This window comes from Platichthys flesus, chromosome 12 (assembly GCF_949316205.1).
Source record: "Platichthys flesus chromosome 12, fPlaFle2.1, whole genome shotgun sequence".
In the NCBI taxonomy this organism is placed as follows: domain Eukaryota; kingdom Metazoa; phylum Chordata; class Actinopteri; order Pleuronectiformes; family Pleuronectidae; genus Platichthys; species Platichthys flesus.
This window is the reverse complement of record NC_084956.1, coordinates 12,060,365-12,073,261: the sequence shown is the minus strand read 5'-3', so window position 1 is coordinate 12,073,261 and position 12,897 is coordinate 12,060,365. Positions and strand designations below refer to the sequence as shown.

At 40.9% G+C, this 12,897-nt stretch overlaps 2 protein-coding genes across 2 annotated transcripts; both read left to right on the top strand.

The window, feature by feature from the left end:
* Positions 1–1,679: 1,679 nt before the first annotated feature.
* Positions 1,680–8,563, top strand: LOC133965917 (serine/threonine-protein kinase ICK-like). The gene is made up of 14 exons (XM_062400512.1): positions 1,680–1,828; positions 2,981–3,250; positions 3,845–3,899; positions 4,910–5,031; positions 5,144–5,223; positions 5,304–5,436; positions 5,534–5,705; positions 5,817–5,984; positions 6,092–6,469; positions 6,637–6,845; positions 6,940–7,082; positions 7,255–7,371; positions 7,470–7,577; positions 7,717–8,563. The coding sequence occupies exons 2-14, from the start codon at positions 3,150–3,152 to the stop codon at positions 7,866–7,868; spliced, it is 1,938 nt and encodes a 645-aa protein (XP_062256496.1). The 5' UTR covers positions 1,680–1,828; positions 2,981–3,149; the 3' UTR covers positions 7,869–8,563.
* Positions 8,564–9,118: 555 nt separating this feature from the next.
* Positions 9,119–11,545, top strand: LOC133965915 (glutathione S-transferase A4-like). The gene is made up of 7 exons (XM_062400509.1): positions 9,119–9,274; positions 9,368–9,488; positions 9,572–9,623; positions 10,207–10,339; positions 10,438–10,573; positions 10,991–11,116; positions 11,197–11,545. The coding sequence occupies exons 2-7, from the start codon at positions 9,402–9,404 to the stop codon at positions 11,323–11,325; spliced, it is 663 nt and encodes a 220-aa protein (XP_062256493.1). The 5' UTR covers positions 9,119–9,274; positions 9,368–9,401; the 3' UTR covers positions 11,326–11,545.
* Positions 11,546–12,897: the final 1,352 nt, after the last annotated feature.

The following is a 12,897-nucleotide window of genomic DNA, read 5'->3' as shown; positions in this document are numbered from 1 at the left end:
AGGGATGAAGGGCAAGGAAGTTTCTTGAAAAATCTGAAGCTTAACCCTGGAGAATCATCAAGCTCCGATGATAATTTTGACCAGATTTGATCTGTTTAACCTGCAAGGAGAGTTTACGTCAAAGTAATGAATTTAAGTGTCCTGTTCCCAATAGGTGGCGCTATGACCAAGACTGACATTTGGACTGTAGAGGTTGTCAGGCCTGGACTTTATCAAACATTTGAAATCTCAGAAAGATCTGATGATGTAAGGCACAGTAGAAGTTGCATTATCGACAGCAAAGTTAAAATAACTTTGATTTGCAAAACTGTTAAGGGGCGGAATCAAGCCACTTTGTTGCTTCCATGCCTGACACACATAAAATCTATACATTTTCACCCAATAAAATCAGATACCACAACGGCACATTAAATGTCATGTTTTCAGGCTTAATTGGGATGTTATGGTACTTTTAGTGTAAACATTTGCATTATTAACATACAAAACGGATCTTTACAACAAAAGTTAATAGAAAAATGCTCTATAATCAGCCTGGACACACGCTTATTTAAGACTATTTATGAAACATGGTTTAATTAAACCACTGCACAGGTGGTTAACAAGATCAATTTATCAGCCTTGCTTCATTTAATGATGCCATTTGTTGTCCTGATTTTCCACAATGCATTTATTGACTTATTAAATATTTCAGCTGGATTGTTTGTTTATGGCCACATACTGAATAGATCATGAAGAAAAGCATTTAATGTGTTTAAAAATGGACGATGCGTTTCCACTTGCATTTTGAAATCAAGCTAAAATATCCTGTATAAAAAGAGTGCTACCCTATATAAATAAAAATAAACTTTATTTATAAAGCACTATTCTTAACAATGTTAAAAGCATTTCTCAAAAAACAAACGAGGCAGTTGACTAAAAGTGCATCAGCAACGAAAGAGATGAAGCAATACAAATTTATAAAACAAATATTGATCTGATGATGAAGTTCTGAGCCAAAGTGCACAGTAGCAATCAGGGGATGGGGATACACATGCTCGTCTGTGAGCCTCAACTGACAATCATGGTGTTTCACCCTATTTTTACAACAACAAAAAACAAATCAAACCCCTTGTGCATGAGAAGAGCTAGCTAAAAATTACAAAAAACTTTTTCATGAATAAAATATTGAATGTGTCCTTGTAGGTGTACCATCCATGTCGTAAAATATCATCACACTGGTCCTCCTTTACATTCTGAAAAATCCAAATATTCTTTATGGTAAATTGAACCACTTTTGGACCTTCTTCCTATCTGAGATTTGACGAGGTGAATGCAAAGCAAGATTGAAGCCTCCCTCACATCCGTGTTTGCTTTACGCCGCCAAGTCTCTCGTCTTCGTAGTCTTTTTTTTTTTTATATCGTGCTATTTATCAATATCTTTCATTCAAAGGAGTTTAACTGCGGCCTGCATTTATAATATATAAACTGAAACAAGCAAAAAAACAAATATCATAATAGATATTATTTTAAAGAGCGGACTATTTCATGCCGCACAAGGTGTAGACATAGAGAAGGCAGATATATGTTTCCGCTCCTGTTGAGTCTTTGGAGAGCTGTGATTTGTTGGGATGAAACCGCGAGAGAACAACGCGAGACTTCAATAAACAGAGGGCCTGTCTGAACATCTACTTGTGTGTAGTGTACTTGTGTGTACATGTGTACGTGTAGATGTGTGTCTGTTTAGATGTGTGTGATAGACCGAGGTTGCGGCTATGATCGCAGTGAGCAGATTATTCCGCCACATTTCACCACAGATGCTATGTGTTATTGTCGATGTGACGAGAGGAGGGTGAGTGATGTGTTTTGATTAATTAGTGAGGAAATCGTTCAATGTAAAAGATTATATATTTTTTTTAAAGCATCAGGGCCAAAACATCTTTACCACAACAGCGATGCCGTCAGAGATCTGCTTCCGCTGACTGTGCAGAGCCATCGTTCGAATTCTAACTTAGCACATCTGTAGTGTTATCGCCATAGATGGTTATCGCAACCAAAAGCACTGAAGCTAACGGAGTGGAGGACCTTTAGTGCTAATTAACCGTTACGTTAGCTTCCTTTCACTAACTTAACTAGAAACACGGCTGCTAACGTTAGCTACATACGACCCAAACATGACACAATATCAATACCATGGTGGTGGAGGAGGTCGAGGCTGTTAGCTTGTATTGCTTTAGCAAGCAGCAGCTGTGATAGCTACTTAACGTCTGTAACGTGCTACAAGACATTTTAGCATAAAGATGTTTACTGCTTAAAGGACCACTTCAACGTTTTTCATCCTCATCTCTATGGAGGCACCAGGATCTTTTACTTATGTTAAATCTGTCTGTGCATGTGTGTATGTGATTTGGCCTTTCCTTTTAAAACAAGTAGGATCACCTCATTGAAAAGTTGAATCTACATGTTCTCCTTCATTGAAAATAGATCCAAAATCGGGACCATGCAAATCCCATCAGAAGTTTAATGCTACAACAAGATGTCTCCTACGTAACTGAAGATAGAGTCCTGAGTGAATTACACATGTCTAAGTGAGCAGTGGGTGTGCACCGGAGACGTTACACATCAGACTTCATATTGGATCATGAACTAACTGTGATCCCACTCCACCTTAAAATCAGGGATTGAAGTAGCCTCACCTTTTCTGCAGATTCATGTGAAAGCAATGTTTAAATTAACATAAAGCTAAAATAAATTTGGCTGATGGGGAGGAGTGGGGCTTTAATTGTCTGTGTTATTCTTTGCAGTAGTGCCCTGATCCTTATCCCTAATCCTTAATGTAAGCACCAAAACTGTGTGACACTGAAAACTAGAGGACGTTAGAGAGAACATGGTCCAACAGTCCCTTAAAATTCAATCAAGCTGCACGGAATTGTACAGGTTTACATGGGCATCAATATTCCCACTATTTACCTTATTCTGAACATTCTATCTCTCACCTTCTCAGCTACGAGGAGGAAAGTCCATGACACCATGAGCCCTCCAGCTCTGCCCCTGGTCTTCTGCTGTTGTCACAGGAAAATCTGGTTGCATTCAGCAGCAGGAAACAAACACGTCTCTTACTTTCAGCCCAATTATCATTTGCCTCCACACACTGCTATGGAAGGACAAGCACAATGAACAGGTACACCTCCATCAGACAGCTCGGGGATGGCACCTACGGCTCGGTAATTCTTGGCCGCTGTCTGGAGTCGGGAGAACTAGTTGCCATAAAGAAGTAAGTATCTGGTAGTTGTGTGTGTTTCACTGCAATCTGCAATACGTGATGATGTTCTGCACCCCACTGTGTATTGTTTTTCTTGGAAAACCAGCGGCCTGTTTGAAAACATGGCGGGGTGTCTTCCTGGGTGTCACCAATCGTGGGCTTTTGTTTTATGTTTGTTAAGACTTAAAGGTTCAGTGTGTAAGATTTAGGTAAAAGGGATCTATTGGCAGAAAATGAATATAAAATAATCACGAGGGCGTTTCATCTCAATTGTACAAATTGTTATGTTCTTTAATCTAGATTGGTCCCTTTATATTTAAATACTTTATATTGACATCAGGAGCGGGTCCTTTCAATGGAGGCCGCCACATTTTTTACAGTATCCCAGAATGGACAAACTAAACACCTTTTGAGTTTTTATGACAAGTAACTGAAGGTTTCCACAGGTTCTCTTGCATGTTTGGAAGGGGAGGGTGAGGTGAGGGGTACTCTGCTGCACTACACTAAATTCTACACACTGAACCTTTAACAGCAGTTTAACAAAAGATTGATCTGCAATTTAATGTAATTTCCAACAATTGGTTAACAGGAATGCTATGTTTTCAGAATGAAAAGAAAATTCTACTCCTGGGAAGAATGCATGAACCTCCGTGAAGTCAAGGTGAGTTTATCTTTTCTGTATTTTTTTAAACAGTTTCACACATAAGAATAGAAAACTAAAAATCAGCCCAAAATCTTTAAGGGAGTTCCCTGTTCTAGAATCATATCAACAGCTGATGTTTCATCTTTACTTAAGACTCTAGTTCATATTTACTGATCATAAAATTGATCAAGTTAATTTAAGTTGTATGGGCCTGTATTCATGTAATGTTGATCTGGCTGGTCAGTCTTGGATTCATTCTCCAGGTGTAGGTATGAAACATCACTGTGGTTTGCTTTATTATTTGTTATATTTTCTTGGTGTCGACTGTATATTTATAAATAACTTGATGATTATTAGATAATTTACTGACGATATGTTCTTATGTTCTGGCCTCAGTCATCAAATGTAATAAATCAGCTTTCTGTTGTTTCTTCTCACACCACCTCAGTATTTCACTGTCTAAATTTCCTCGCAGCTCAGAGTCACTCAGCATCTGTGAGAGTAGAAGGTGATTCTCGTGTGCTGTTGGGTTTTCAGCTCTGGTTCCCATCCCCGGCCCACACACCACCTTTCCCGGAACTTGACTTTAAACCAGCCAAATAAATGTGTAGAGCACGCTGGTCCTCAGAGTCCCACTGAGTAGATAATTACTGCATGATGTCACACCATAATATCTCAAACTCCCTTTCCAGCTTTTCCTCCTTACTAAAAACATAGCCTGGTTAAACCTTTATCATCCCAGTGCATGGGAGCAGTGTACCGAATCTCCATCCTGCTTTCTATTACTTTATTTTCCCCCTTTTTAAAATGTCAGCATAAATCCTACCATTGCAGCATTTACCTCCAAACTACACAGACCATGTTTTACCAAGAGGGATTTGTTTTCTAGTTGTAAGCTGCTTTTGAATGTGCCGCAGTGACTTGTGTGTATCATCCAGCATGGTTAGATTTCGCTTTTTATTTCTACCATTCATTTTTTCTTTATGCGTTCCACACACTCTAACACAACCTCTCTTTTACTTTTTCAGTCCTTAAAGAAACTCAATCATGCGAATGTGATCAAACTGAAGGAGGTAATTCGAGAAAACGACCACTTGTACTTTATTTTTGAGTACATGAAAGAAAATTTATATCAGCTAATGAAAGACAGGTTTGTAAAGCTTTTACTATTTGCATTGTTATTTCTAAATTTAAAACTATATTTGGTTAATGCTTAAAGTTTCAAAACTGATTGAGTTTTTGTTCTGTTTTTTTGAGGGCAGGGCTCGTCTGTTTCCTGAATCTGCAGTCAGAAACATTATGTTTCAGATACTGCAGGGGCTCACATTCATTCACAAACATGGTAGGTCTGTGTTAAGATTACAGAGTGTGGCACAAATAAAAAATGAATGTTCTAAAAAATGTACATGTTTGCTTTGTTAGGGTTTTTTCACAGGGACATGAAACCTGAGAATCTCCTGTGCATGGGCCCTGACCTGGTAAAAATAGCCGACTTTGGTCTCGCCAGGGAGATCAGATCTCGACCGCCTTACACAGATTATGTGTCAACTAGATGGTGAGTGAACGTAGCCAACTAATAATTCGACCTAAATGAAAGCATGTGCAATGGCTGAGTGCATTCAAGCCTCTGCCCCAACTCTTCTTCTGACCAGGTACCGAGCCCCTGAGGTGCTCCTCAGATCCACATCCTACAATTCACCCATAGACCAGTGGGCAGTTGGCTGCATCATGGCGGAGCTTTACACCCTCAGGCCTCTTTTCCCAGGTTCCAGTGAAGTAGACACCATCTTCAAGATTTGCCAAGTTTTGGGCACGCCAAAGAAGGTACGATGAACCACACTGCATTTAAATCTCACTTATAAAATAGAGTTCAGCTTCAGGTGAATAGTGGAGTTATATGTGGAGCATGAGATGGCATGCTTTCTTTCCTTCTAGAACGACTGGCTTGAGGGATTTCAGCTGGCAAGTGCCATGAACTTCCGTTGGCCTCAGTGTGTTCCCATTAATCTGAAGAGTCTCATCCCTAATGCCAGTCCTGAAGCCATCCATCTGATGACCGATCTGCTTCTGTGGGATCCCAAAAAGAGACCAGCTTCTGCCCAGGTACAGTCTGACCTGCAGTTAAAACATATTAACAGCTGAACATAGACAAACAGAGACAGACACACAGCTGTTCTTTGTCCAATTTGTTAGTTTGTCTATCTTTTCAGGCTCTCAGGTACCCTTACTTCCGGGTAGGCCAGGCTCTGGGCACCCCTCAGCAGATCCTGGAGCAGGGCCGACCTCAGCCGGCTCTTGTGCCGATGCAGGCTCCATCACAGTCACCACAGCAGCAGCAGCAGCCCCTGCTACTCAAGCCCCTCCCCCCCGCCCAGCCGCCACCTCCCAACCAACACTGCTCCCCCTCCAGGCCTCTCCAGCAGATCCAGCCGTCCCCTGTATCTGCAGCCGCCCAGGCGCCACTGTACCACCGGCACACGGAGCTGATGCGAGCACAGCAGCCTAAGCACATCCTGAAACAGGAACAGACCGAAGGGACTCCACCCAGCCATCTACCTTATATCGTAGATAAAAATCTGCAGAGCAAGGTGAGTCTGGGCTTGGCATAGAAACATACAACTGGCTGTTATACTATTTACTGCACCTGTCAGCCTCCAATTCCAACACAAATAAATCAGATCAAGTTGCTTCTTCCAACATGTAATTGTGCATATATCCCTCCCATGCATGGTTGGTGTTGTTGATGTTCTCCTAGCAAACCCGAGAGGAGTCAGAAAATGCCAACTTACTGAGCTATCAGCTGAAACCTAAAGGAGGGCGTCGCCGTTGGGGCCATGGCACCGGTCACCATAAAGGTGAAGACTGGGACGAGTATGAAGAACCGGATCTGACATCAATAAGCATACTGGGAAAAAAACCCTTCTCCACAGAGAAGTCGAGGCAGGAGGAGGACGCACTGAGCAGGTGAGGTTATGATCCGTCTTCAGGCCAGATTCAATGATTTAGTAATATAATGCATGAGCACAACACAGGATCCTTACTGCCCTCTGTCTTTCAGATATGGAACTGTTCTGGATTTCAGTCGACCCAGCGGAAAGGAAGATGCACCTTTAAACCTGAACAAGACTGCAGCCTATCAAGAGCCATCGAGAACGGCCTCTGCTAAACAACATTACCTGAGGCAGTCCAGATATTTACCTGGTAACTTATTGTATCTTTTATGACGTTTCGCTAATAAAAACAAACATAACCTTTGATGACTCAGGTGATGGACGTTTTAGTTCACTTATTAATGCCTCACCCTTACCTGTTTTATTTAATTATTTATTTCAGAGGAAAATATAAATATTAAACTTCTTTTATCTCCTCTCAGGCATTAGTACAAAGAAGAATGTCGCCATTAATGCCAGTAAAGACTATAGTGGAAGCCATCTTTGGGGAAACAGTGGTATTCCGTTTGGAGGGACTCTGCCGAGCAGAGGAGCTCATGGTGAACATCACAGACATCTTACACTGTCACATCCACTCATCGTTCCCACTTTTCACTGTGTTCAAGTTTTACAGATCTGTCTTTGCTTTAAATATCAGGTACAAATACGATCCCAGGTGGATACATACCATCGTTTTACAAAAAAGACATCGGTTCTAATGGTCACAGAGGACATCAGGGTCCGTCAGAGGAATCAACAGCATCAAGTGAGTGAACAATTTCGAGCTGTGAGCTTCTGTGATGCTATTTTAACTGTTATAAACTGTTTTAACTATCCAGCCACTGAGGAGTATCTCCTAGTTCTTGCTGTGTTCATTGATCATTGTGTATTTATCGTCATTTTAGATTATGCAACATGGCGGTCTGGCCGGAGTCAGATTAACACCTCTGCCAACATGCCGCTGGCCAACAAGAGCAACCCGGGTCTGCTGCCTCGCCCACCCGTGCACACCATCCACGGGCGACCAGACTGGTCTGCCAAATATGGACACCGCTAGTGGCCTCGCTGGAGCTCCGATCTGTTCGGCGCTCCCAAGAACTCTTTCACCTCCAAAGAGTAGGCCTAGTTATTTTGTAATCCAAAAGTGTACATACATCTAACACAGCAATAAACTTTGTTTCATGATGTGTACCATGGATGTTGTGAGTTGTCACAAGTTGTGCGTGTATAGTATGTGTACAGCGAAATGCAACTGGCCAAAATTTAAACCCGGGTCTTTCTCCTCAGTGTTTTATTTTTTATTTTCTATCTCTGTGACTTACACTGTTATCCTACAGAGTTGACACCTGTACCTTCAGTTTTTTTGTCATCAGATTTATTATTGAATGCTCTTCACCAACCTGTTTACATTATATATGCATATTATAACATCACGAAAGTTTCAGTGTGACTTGTTTTTGGTCAAACTGATTATTTTGCGTCTGTATAGAATAGCCTTTTTTTTTTTTTACTTTCCTGCTGTATTGTTTCATAATGGTGAACTTGTAGCTATTATTTGTGCATCCTGTGTTCGAGATGAAATCCAAGGCCGGGCTGTAATTTCAGTCAAATTAATGCAATGTTGCCATGTTTATGAATCTGTTTACATTTGACCAGTAACATGATCCATGTTAACACATTTTATCCCCTCAGCCAAACAGAGTGTGATTATTGAACAGCCAGTTATTGATTGTGATTAAATGTTTGACTGAGTGTGTGAATATTTTTTTATTAATTATTATATAACAGTCCATTCTCCATGCCTTGCTCAGTGGCTGTAACAGGGTGAACACAGGAGAGGCAGCCGGATTAATCTGCTGCGAAAGGTTCATCAAGGTCACTGTTAATCCTATATGTGCAAGAATATGATGATGCAATTATACTGATTATTTGTGCCAGAGTCAAAAACGCAATACAATGAAATCTGCTTTGGACTATATTTAGTATATATTGTGATTTGAAAAAAGAAAGAGGCTCTAAATTCATCACACATCATCACAAGTTAAATAGTTTTGCATTACATAACCTTTTTATATAAAGTCTGTGTACAGAAGATTAAATTGTACTGAATGGCCGAGAGCTATCTGCATCTAAATGTGGGGGGGGGGGGGGGGGGGATTTGTTTAAGCAGAAATAATCACATGATTGCAGTGCAGTCACAAGGCTATAGACAAGAAAGGGTCGCTCTATTTGCTAACATGGCACACAACCCACAAGAGCAGCGTTCTAATCCATTTTCAGCACTTCATCATTGGCTCCCTCTTCTGGAGCCACGTGGTCTAAGCCAACCAACCAATGGCAGCCTCTGCGTGTTTTCTCAACTTTCACCGTGTTTCTTATCCTCTGAAGGAATAAAGTTATACAACAACTCACACCTTGCTTCCATCTGCCACTTCTCCCACAGCTGAACTCAGCCCTGCTCGTGTAAGTCTGCTGAACTCAGATTTAACACTTGCACCCTCGTGTTCAGGCAGTTTTATCTCTAATTAGTGTTTTCTCCTTTTTGTTCATTTCTAGCTTCACAGTTTTGTATCCCCCTAAAAACCAAACCATGGCTGGAAAAGTTGTGCTCACCTACTTCGACGGCAGAGGGAAAATGGAGACGATCCGCTGGCTTCTGGCTGCAGCGGAGGTGGAGGTGAATAAAACATGCTTTGCTTCTATTCCTCCAGTTTTATTGCTTTTGAAGGAAAAGCAAACTAACTGTTGTTGCATTCACAGTTCGAAGAGGTTTTCCTGACGACCCGGGAGCAGTTTGAGAAACTCCTCAGTGGTGAGTTGTCTGCATACAGCTGATTAAAAATAAAAAGTAGTTTCTGTGTTTTCCAAATCAGTGAAAGTTTTCAGTGCGATTTATTTTATTCTTAACGCCACCTATCAGCTGGAAAACACGCCTCTCACTTTATTTGAACTATAACCTGTAACCAGGTGAAGGGTTTTACTCAATGGATGTCAGGATCAGCTGAGAATATTCCCCCCCTGTGTTTTTATCAGTTGAAATTAAACCGGTGTCTGGGATTTTAAAGAAGAACTGCAGATTATTCAGCCCCTGCTTTTGAGTCAAATTCTGCCCCCCCATAGAGATATGTTTCCTTTACACTTTAATTCAACCAATGAGCCACCAGGTTTTGTCACGTATTTGTCCAACAATAGACACAGCAACTCCCCTGTGTGCTCAGACCAATTTTTGTTAATGGGAAGCAATCTTAACTTTCTGAGGAGGTAATCTCAAGTATCGTGTGATGCTTAAATTCACGCGATACTTGTGTGAATCGTGTGAATTGGGTGACTTAGTGTTTTACTGCCCTGTGTCCCCTGCCCCTGTGTCTCCTGCCCCTGTGTCTCCTGCTCTTCAGACGGAGATCTCATGTACCAGCAGGTTCCCCTGGTGGAAATAGATGGCATGAAGCTTGTTCAGACCAAGGCGATCCTGCAATACATCGCAGAGAAGTACAATCTCCACGGCAAAGATCTCAAAGACAAAGTCATGTATGATCCCCTTGTTCCTTAATGTATTTCATTACTGTGTGCTGGGATGTTTTCACTACATAGATGTGTTTTGGTAAAATGTCGATGTTTCTCCTCAGGATCAACATGTACTCAGAGGGAATCATGGATCTCATGGAAATGATAATGATGCTGATTTTTGTCACGGATAAACAACCCAAACTGGACATTATTGAAACCAAAGCAAAGGAGCGCTATCTGCCTGTGTTTGAAAAGGTACTAATACACCTATTGAATATCTGAAATAGCACCGGGTGCCAACCTCTGCCACAACAGTCCCCTTAGGGAAAACACATTTAAATGAACTAAATCCAGGTTTTTATCTTTGCACGGACTCATAAATATCAGTCCTATAGTTCTGAATATCCTGGTTCTGCACCAGAATTGAATGGCTTCTTCCCTGACCCACGCTGCATCCTTCTACCCAGTTTCATTCTGATCCATCCAGTAGTTTTTGCGTAATGTTTCTAACAAACATACAAACCAACAACAGACAGGGATTGCAAACAAATCCTCTTCGGCGGAGTTAATCATCTCAGTCAAAATCACTTAATGATATAAAACTGGCCCGTTGATCATTATATGTGATTGTTTATGATAAATGAGATGAGCGTCTCTGCCGAACTCTCTCAGGCTCTGTCTGGACCTGTGTACCTGGTGGGAGGTAAACTGAGCTGTGCAGATGTGCAGCTGATGGAATGCACCCTGATGCTAGAGGAGAAGTTCCCGGCGATCCTCGCGGACTTCAGCAACGTCAAGGTAAATGTTACACAATGTTTGAGCCCAGAGATAACAGATTTATAAAAAGTGTTATACTAAATCTGAATTCGGCGTTACAGTCTTTCCAGGGGAGGATGAGCCGGGTCCCAGGCCTCAGCAAGTTTCTGCAGCCGGGCAGCAAGAGGAAGCCACAGCCAGACGACCTCTTTGTGAAGATGGCCATGGAGGTGTTGAGACTCAAGTTGTAATTTCCACAAGCTTTTGTTGAACATCTGGTACACTCCTCAAACATCTAACGACGAGTAGAACAGACATATTTACTGTTTTATTTTGAGCTGAATACTGCACTGAGGTAAAAGCACAAATCCATTTGTTACCATAGGAAATTATGTGGTTATTTTTGATAACAATCAGTGAATTAAATGAAGTGAAGATGCCACTAAATAAATAATCTATTTCTGGACAACATTTGAGAAGTTGCTGTTTTTTTTCTTTTTTTCGTGTCGAACATATGGAAAAACACTAGACCTGCTACACAAAAAGAAAATCATAATGTTAAGAATCAGACTCACACTGGCTATAAATAAAAACACGTTGAAATCATTTCCCCCTCAATGATAAATAATGTGAGAATTCAGGAATACACTTAAGTAATTTGAATATTTCAGTTTAATATCCTGCAGGACAAAACAGTGGTAGTGTAAACTGTTTATTGCCACTGCCAAGACAAACAATAACAGCCACAAATGTCATGTACAGAGGAAATGTATTTTATATACAGTCTGTGAACAGACGATTACATTGTACTGTATGGCTGAGAGGTATCTGTATCTAAATGTGGTGGAAATGTTGTTTATTTTAGGAGAAATAATCACATGATTCCAGTGCAGCCACAAGGCCAAAGACAACAAAGGTTCGCTCCATTTGCTTGTATGGCAGAGCCATCAGGAGGGCGGGGCTTAATGTGAAATAGGGGCCAGAGTGAACGCTACATAATGTGCGGTAAGATCACATGAGTGTTAGGGCCGTCTTAAAATAATCTGCGATATTTAAACAAGATTATACAACAGTATGTAGTTCTGGATTATCAACAAAGAAGCTGGTTCGCCCAGTATCAGACTGGTTTTTACAATGAAATATAAAAGTCATATTTATAGATGTCAATATGTCATAAATGATTGCAGCAACATATAATAATCATAACAACAACGATACTGATTATTGTTAACAATAAAATTGCACTAATTATATAATAAATACATAGTGAAAAAAAATATTATAATTACAATTATTATTATTGTTTTTAAATCAGCCTCTTTATTGCTGATCCCGAGCTACATGTATACAGATGATAAGAAGCCCTGTTCTCCTGCAACATGTGACCCTGCCCCACCCTTTCGCCACAAAGTCACATGAAGATGAGTCTGTCCCTGTAAATGAGGAAGTGGAGAGCAGGTCGGAGGTCCAGAGTAGAGCTGTGTTTCACAGTTACACAGTTACACAACATGCACGATAATAAATCTGTATCAGAATCTTGGTTGATGAAAAAAATCTCACTTCTTATCTTACTGTAGTTTTAAAAAGCCGAACTTGGATGTGAATCGAAGCTCAAGTTCCCTGTGTCACCTCGAGCCCTGATATCTAACCAATAGCGACATTATTTTTCAGAAGGGAGCAGCAGATGTCTGATGAGAAGGATGAGACTCGTGGAAACCCCACTGACTGAGAGTATCTCATGGGAGACGTTTTTGAATGGAGCAGCGTGATCACACCTTTCGAGTACTTCATCATTGGCTCCCTCTTCTGGAGCCACGTGGTCT

Coding starts and splice junctions, on each gene's coding strand:
- LOC133965917 (XM_062400512.1), top strand. CDS start 3,150: ATGAACAGGTACACCTCCATCAGACAGCTCGGGGATGGCACCTACGGC. Junction 6,470..6,636: donor ATAAAAATCTGCAGAGCAAG/GTGAGTCTGGGC, acceptor ATGTTCTCCTAG/CAAACCCGAGAGGAGTCAGA. Junction 7,083..7,254: donor GCAGTCCAGATATTTACCTG/GTAACTTATTGT, acceptor ATCTCCTCTCAG/GCATTAGTACAAAGAAGAAT.
- LOC133965915 (XM_062400509.1), top strand. CDS start 9,402: ATGGCTGGAAAAGTTGTGCTCACCTACTTCGACGGCAGAGGGAAAATG. Junction 9,624..10,206: donor GTTTGAGAAACTCCTCAGTG/GTGAGTTGTCTG, acceptor CCTGCTCTTCAG/ACGGAGATCTCATGTACCAG. Junction 10,340..10,437: donor GATCTCAAAGACAAAGTCAT/GTATGATCCCCT, acceptor GTTTCTCCTCAG/GATCAACATGTACTCAGAGG.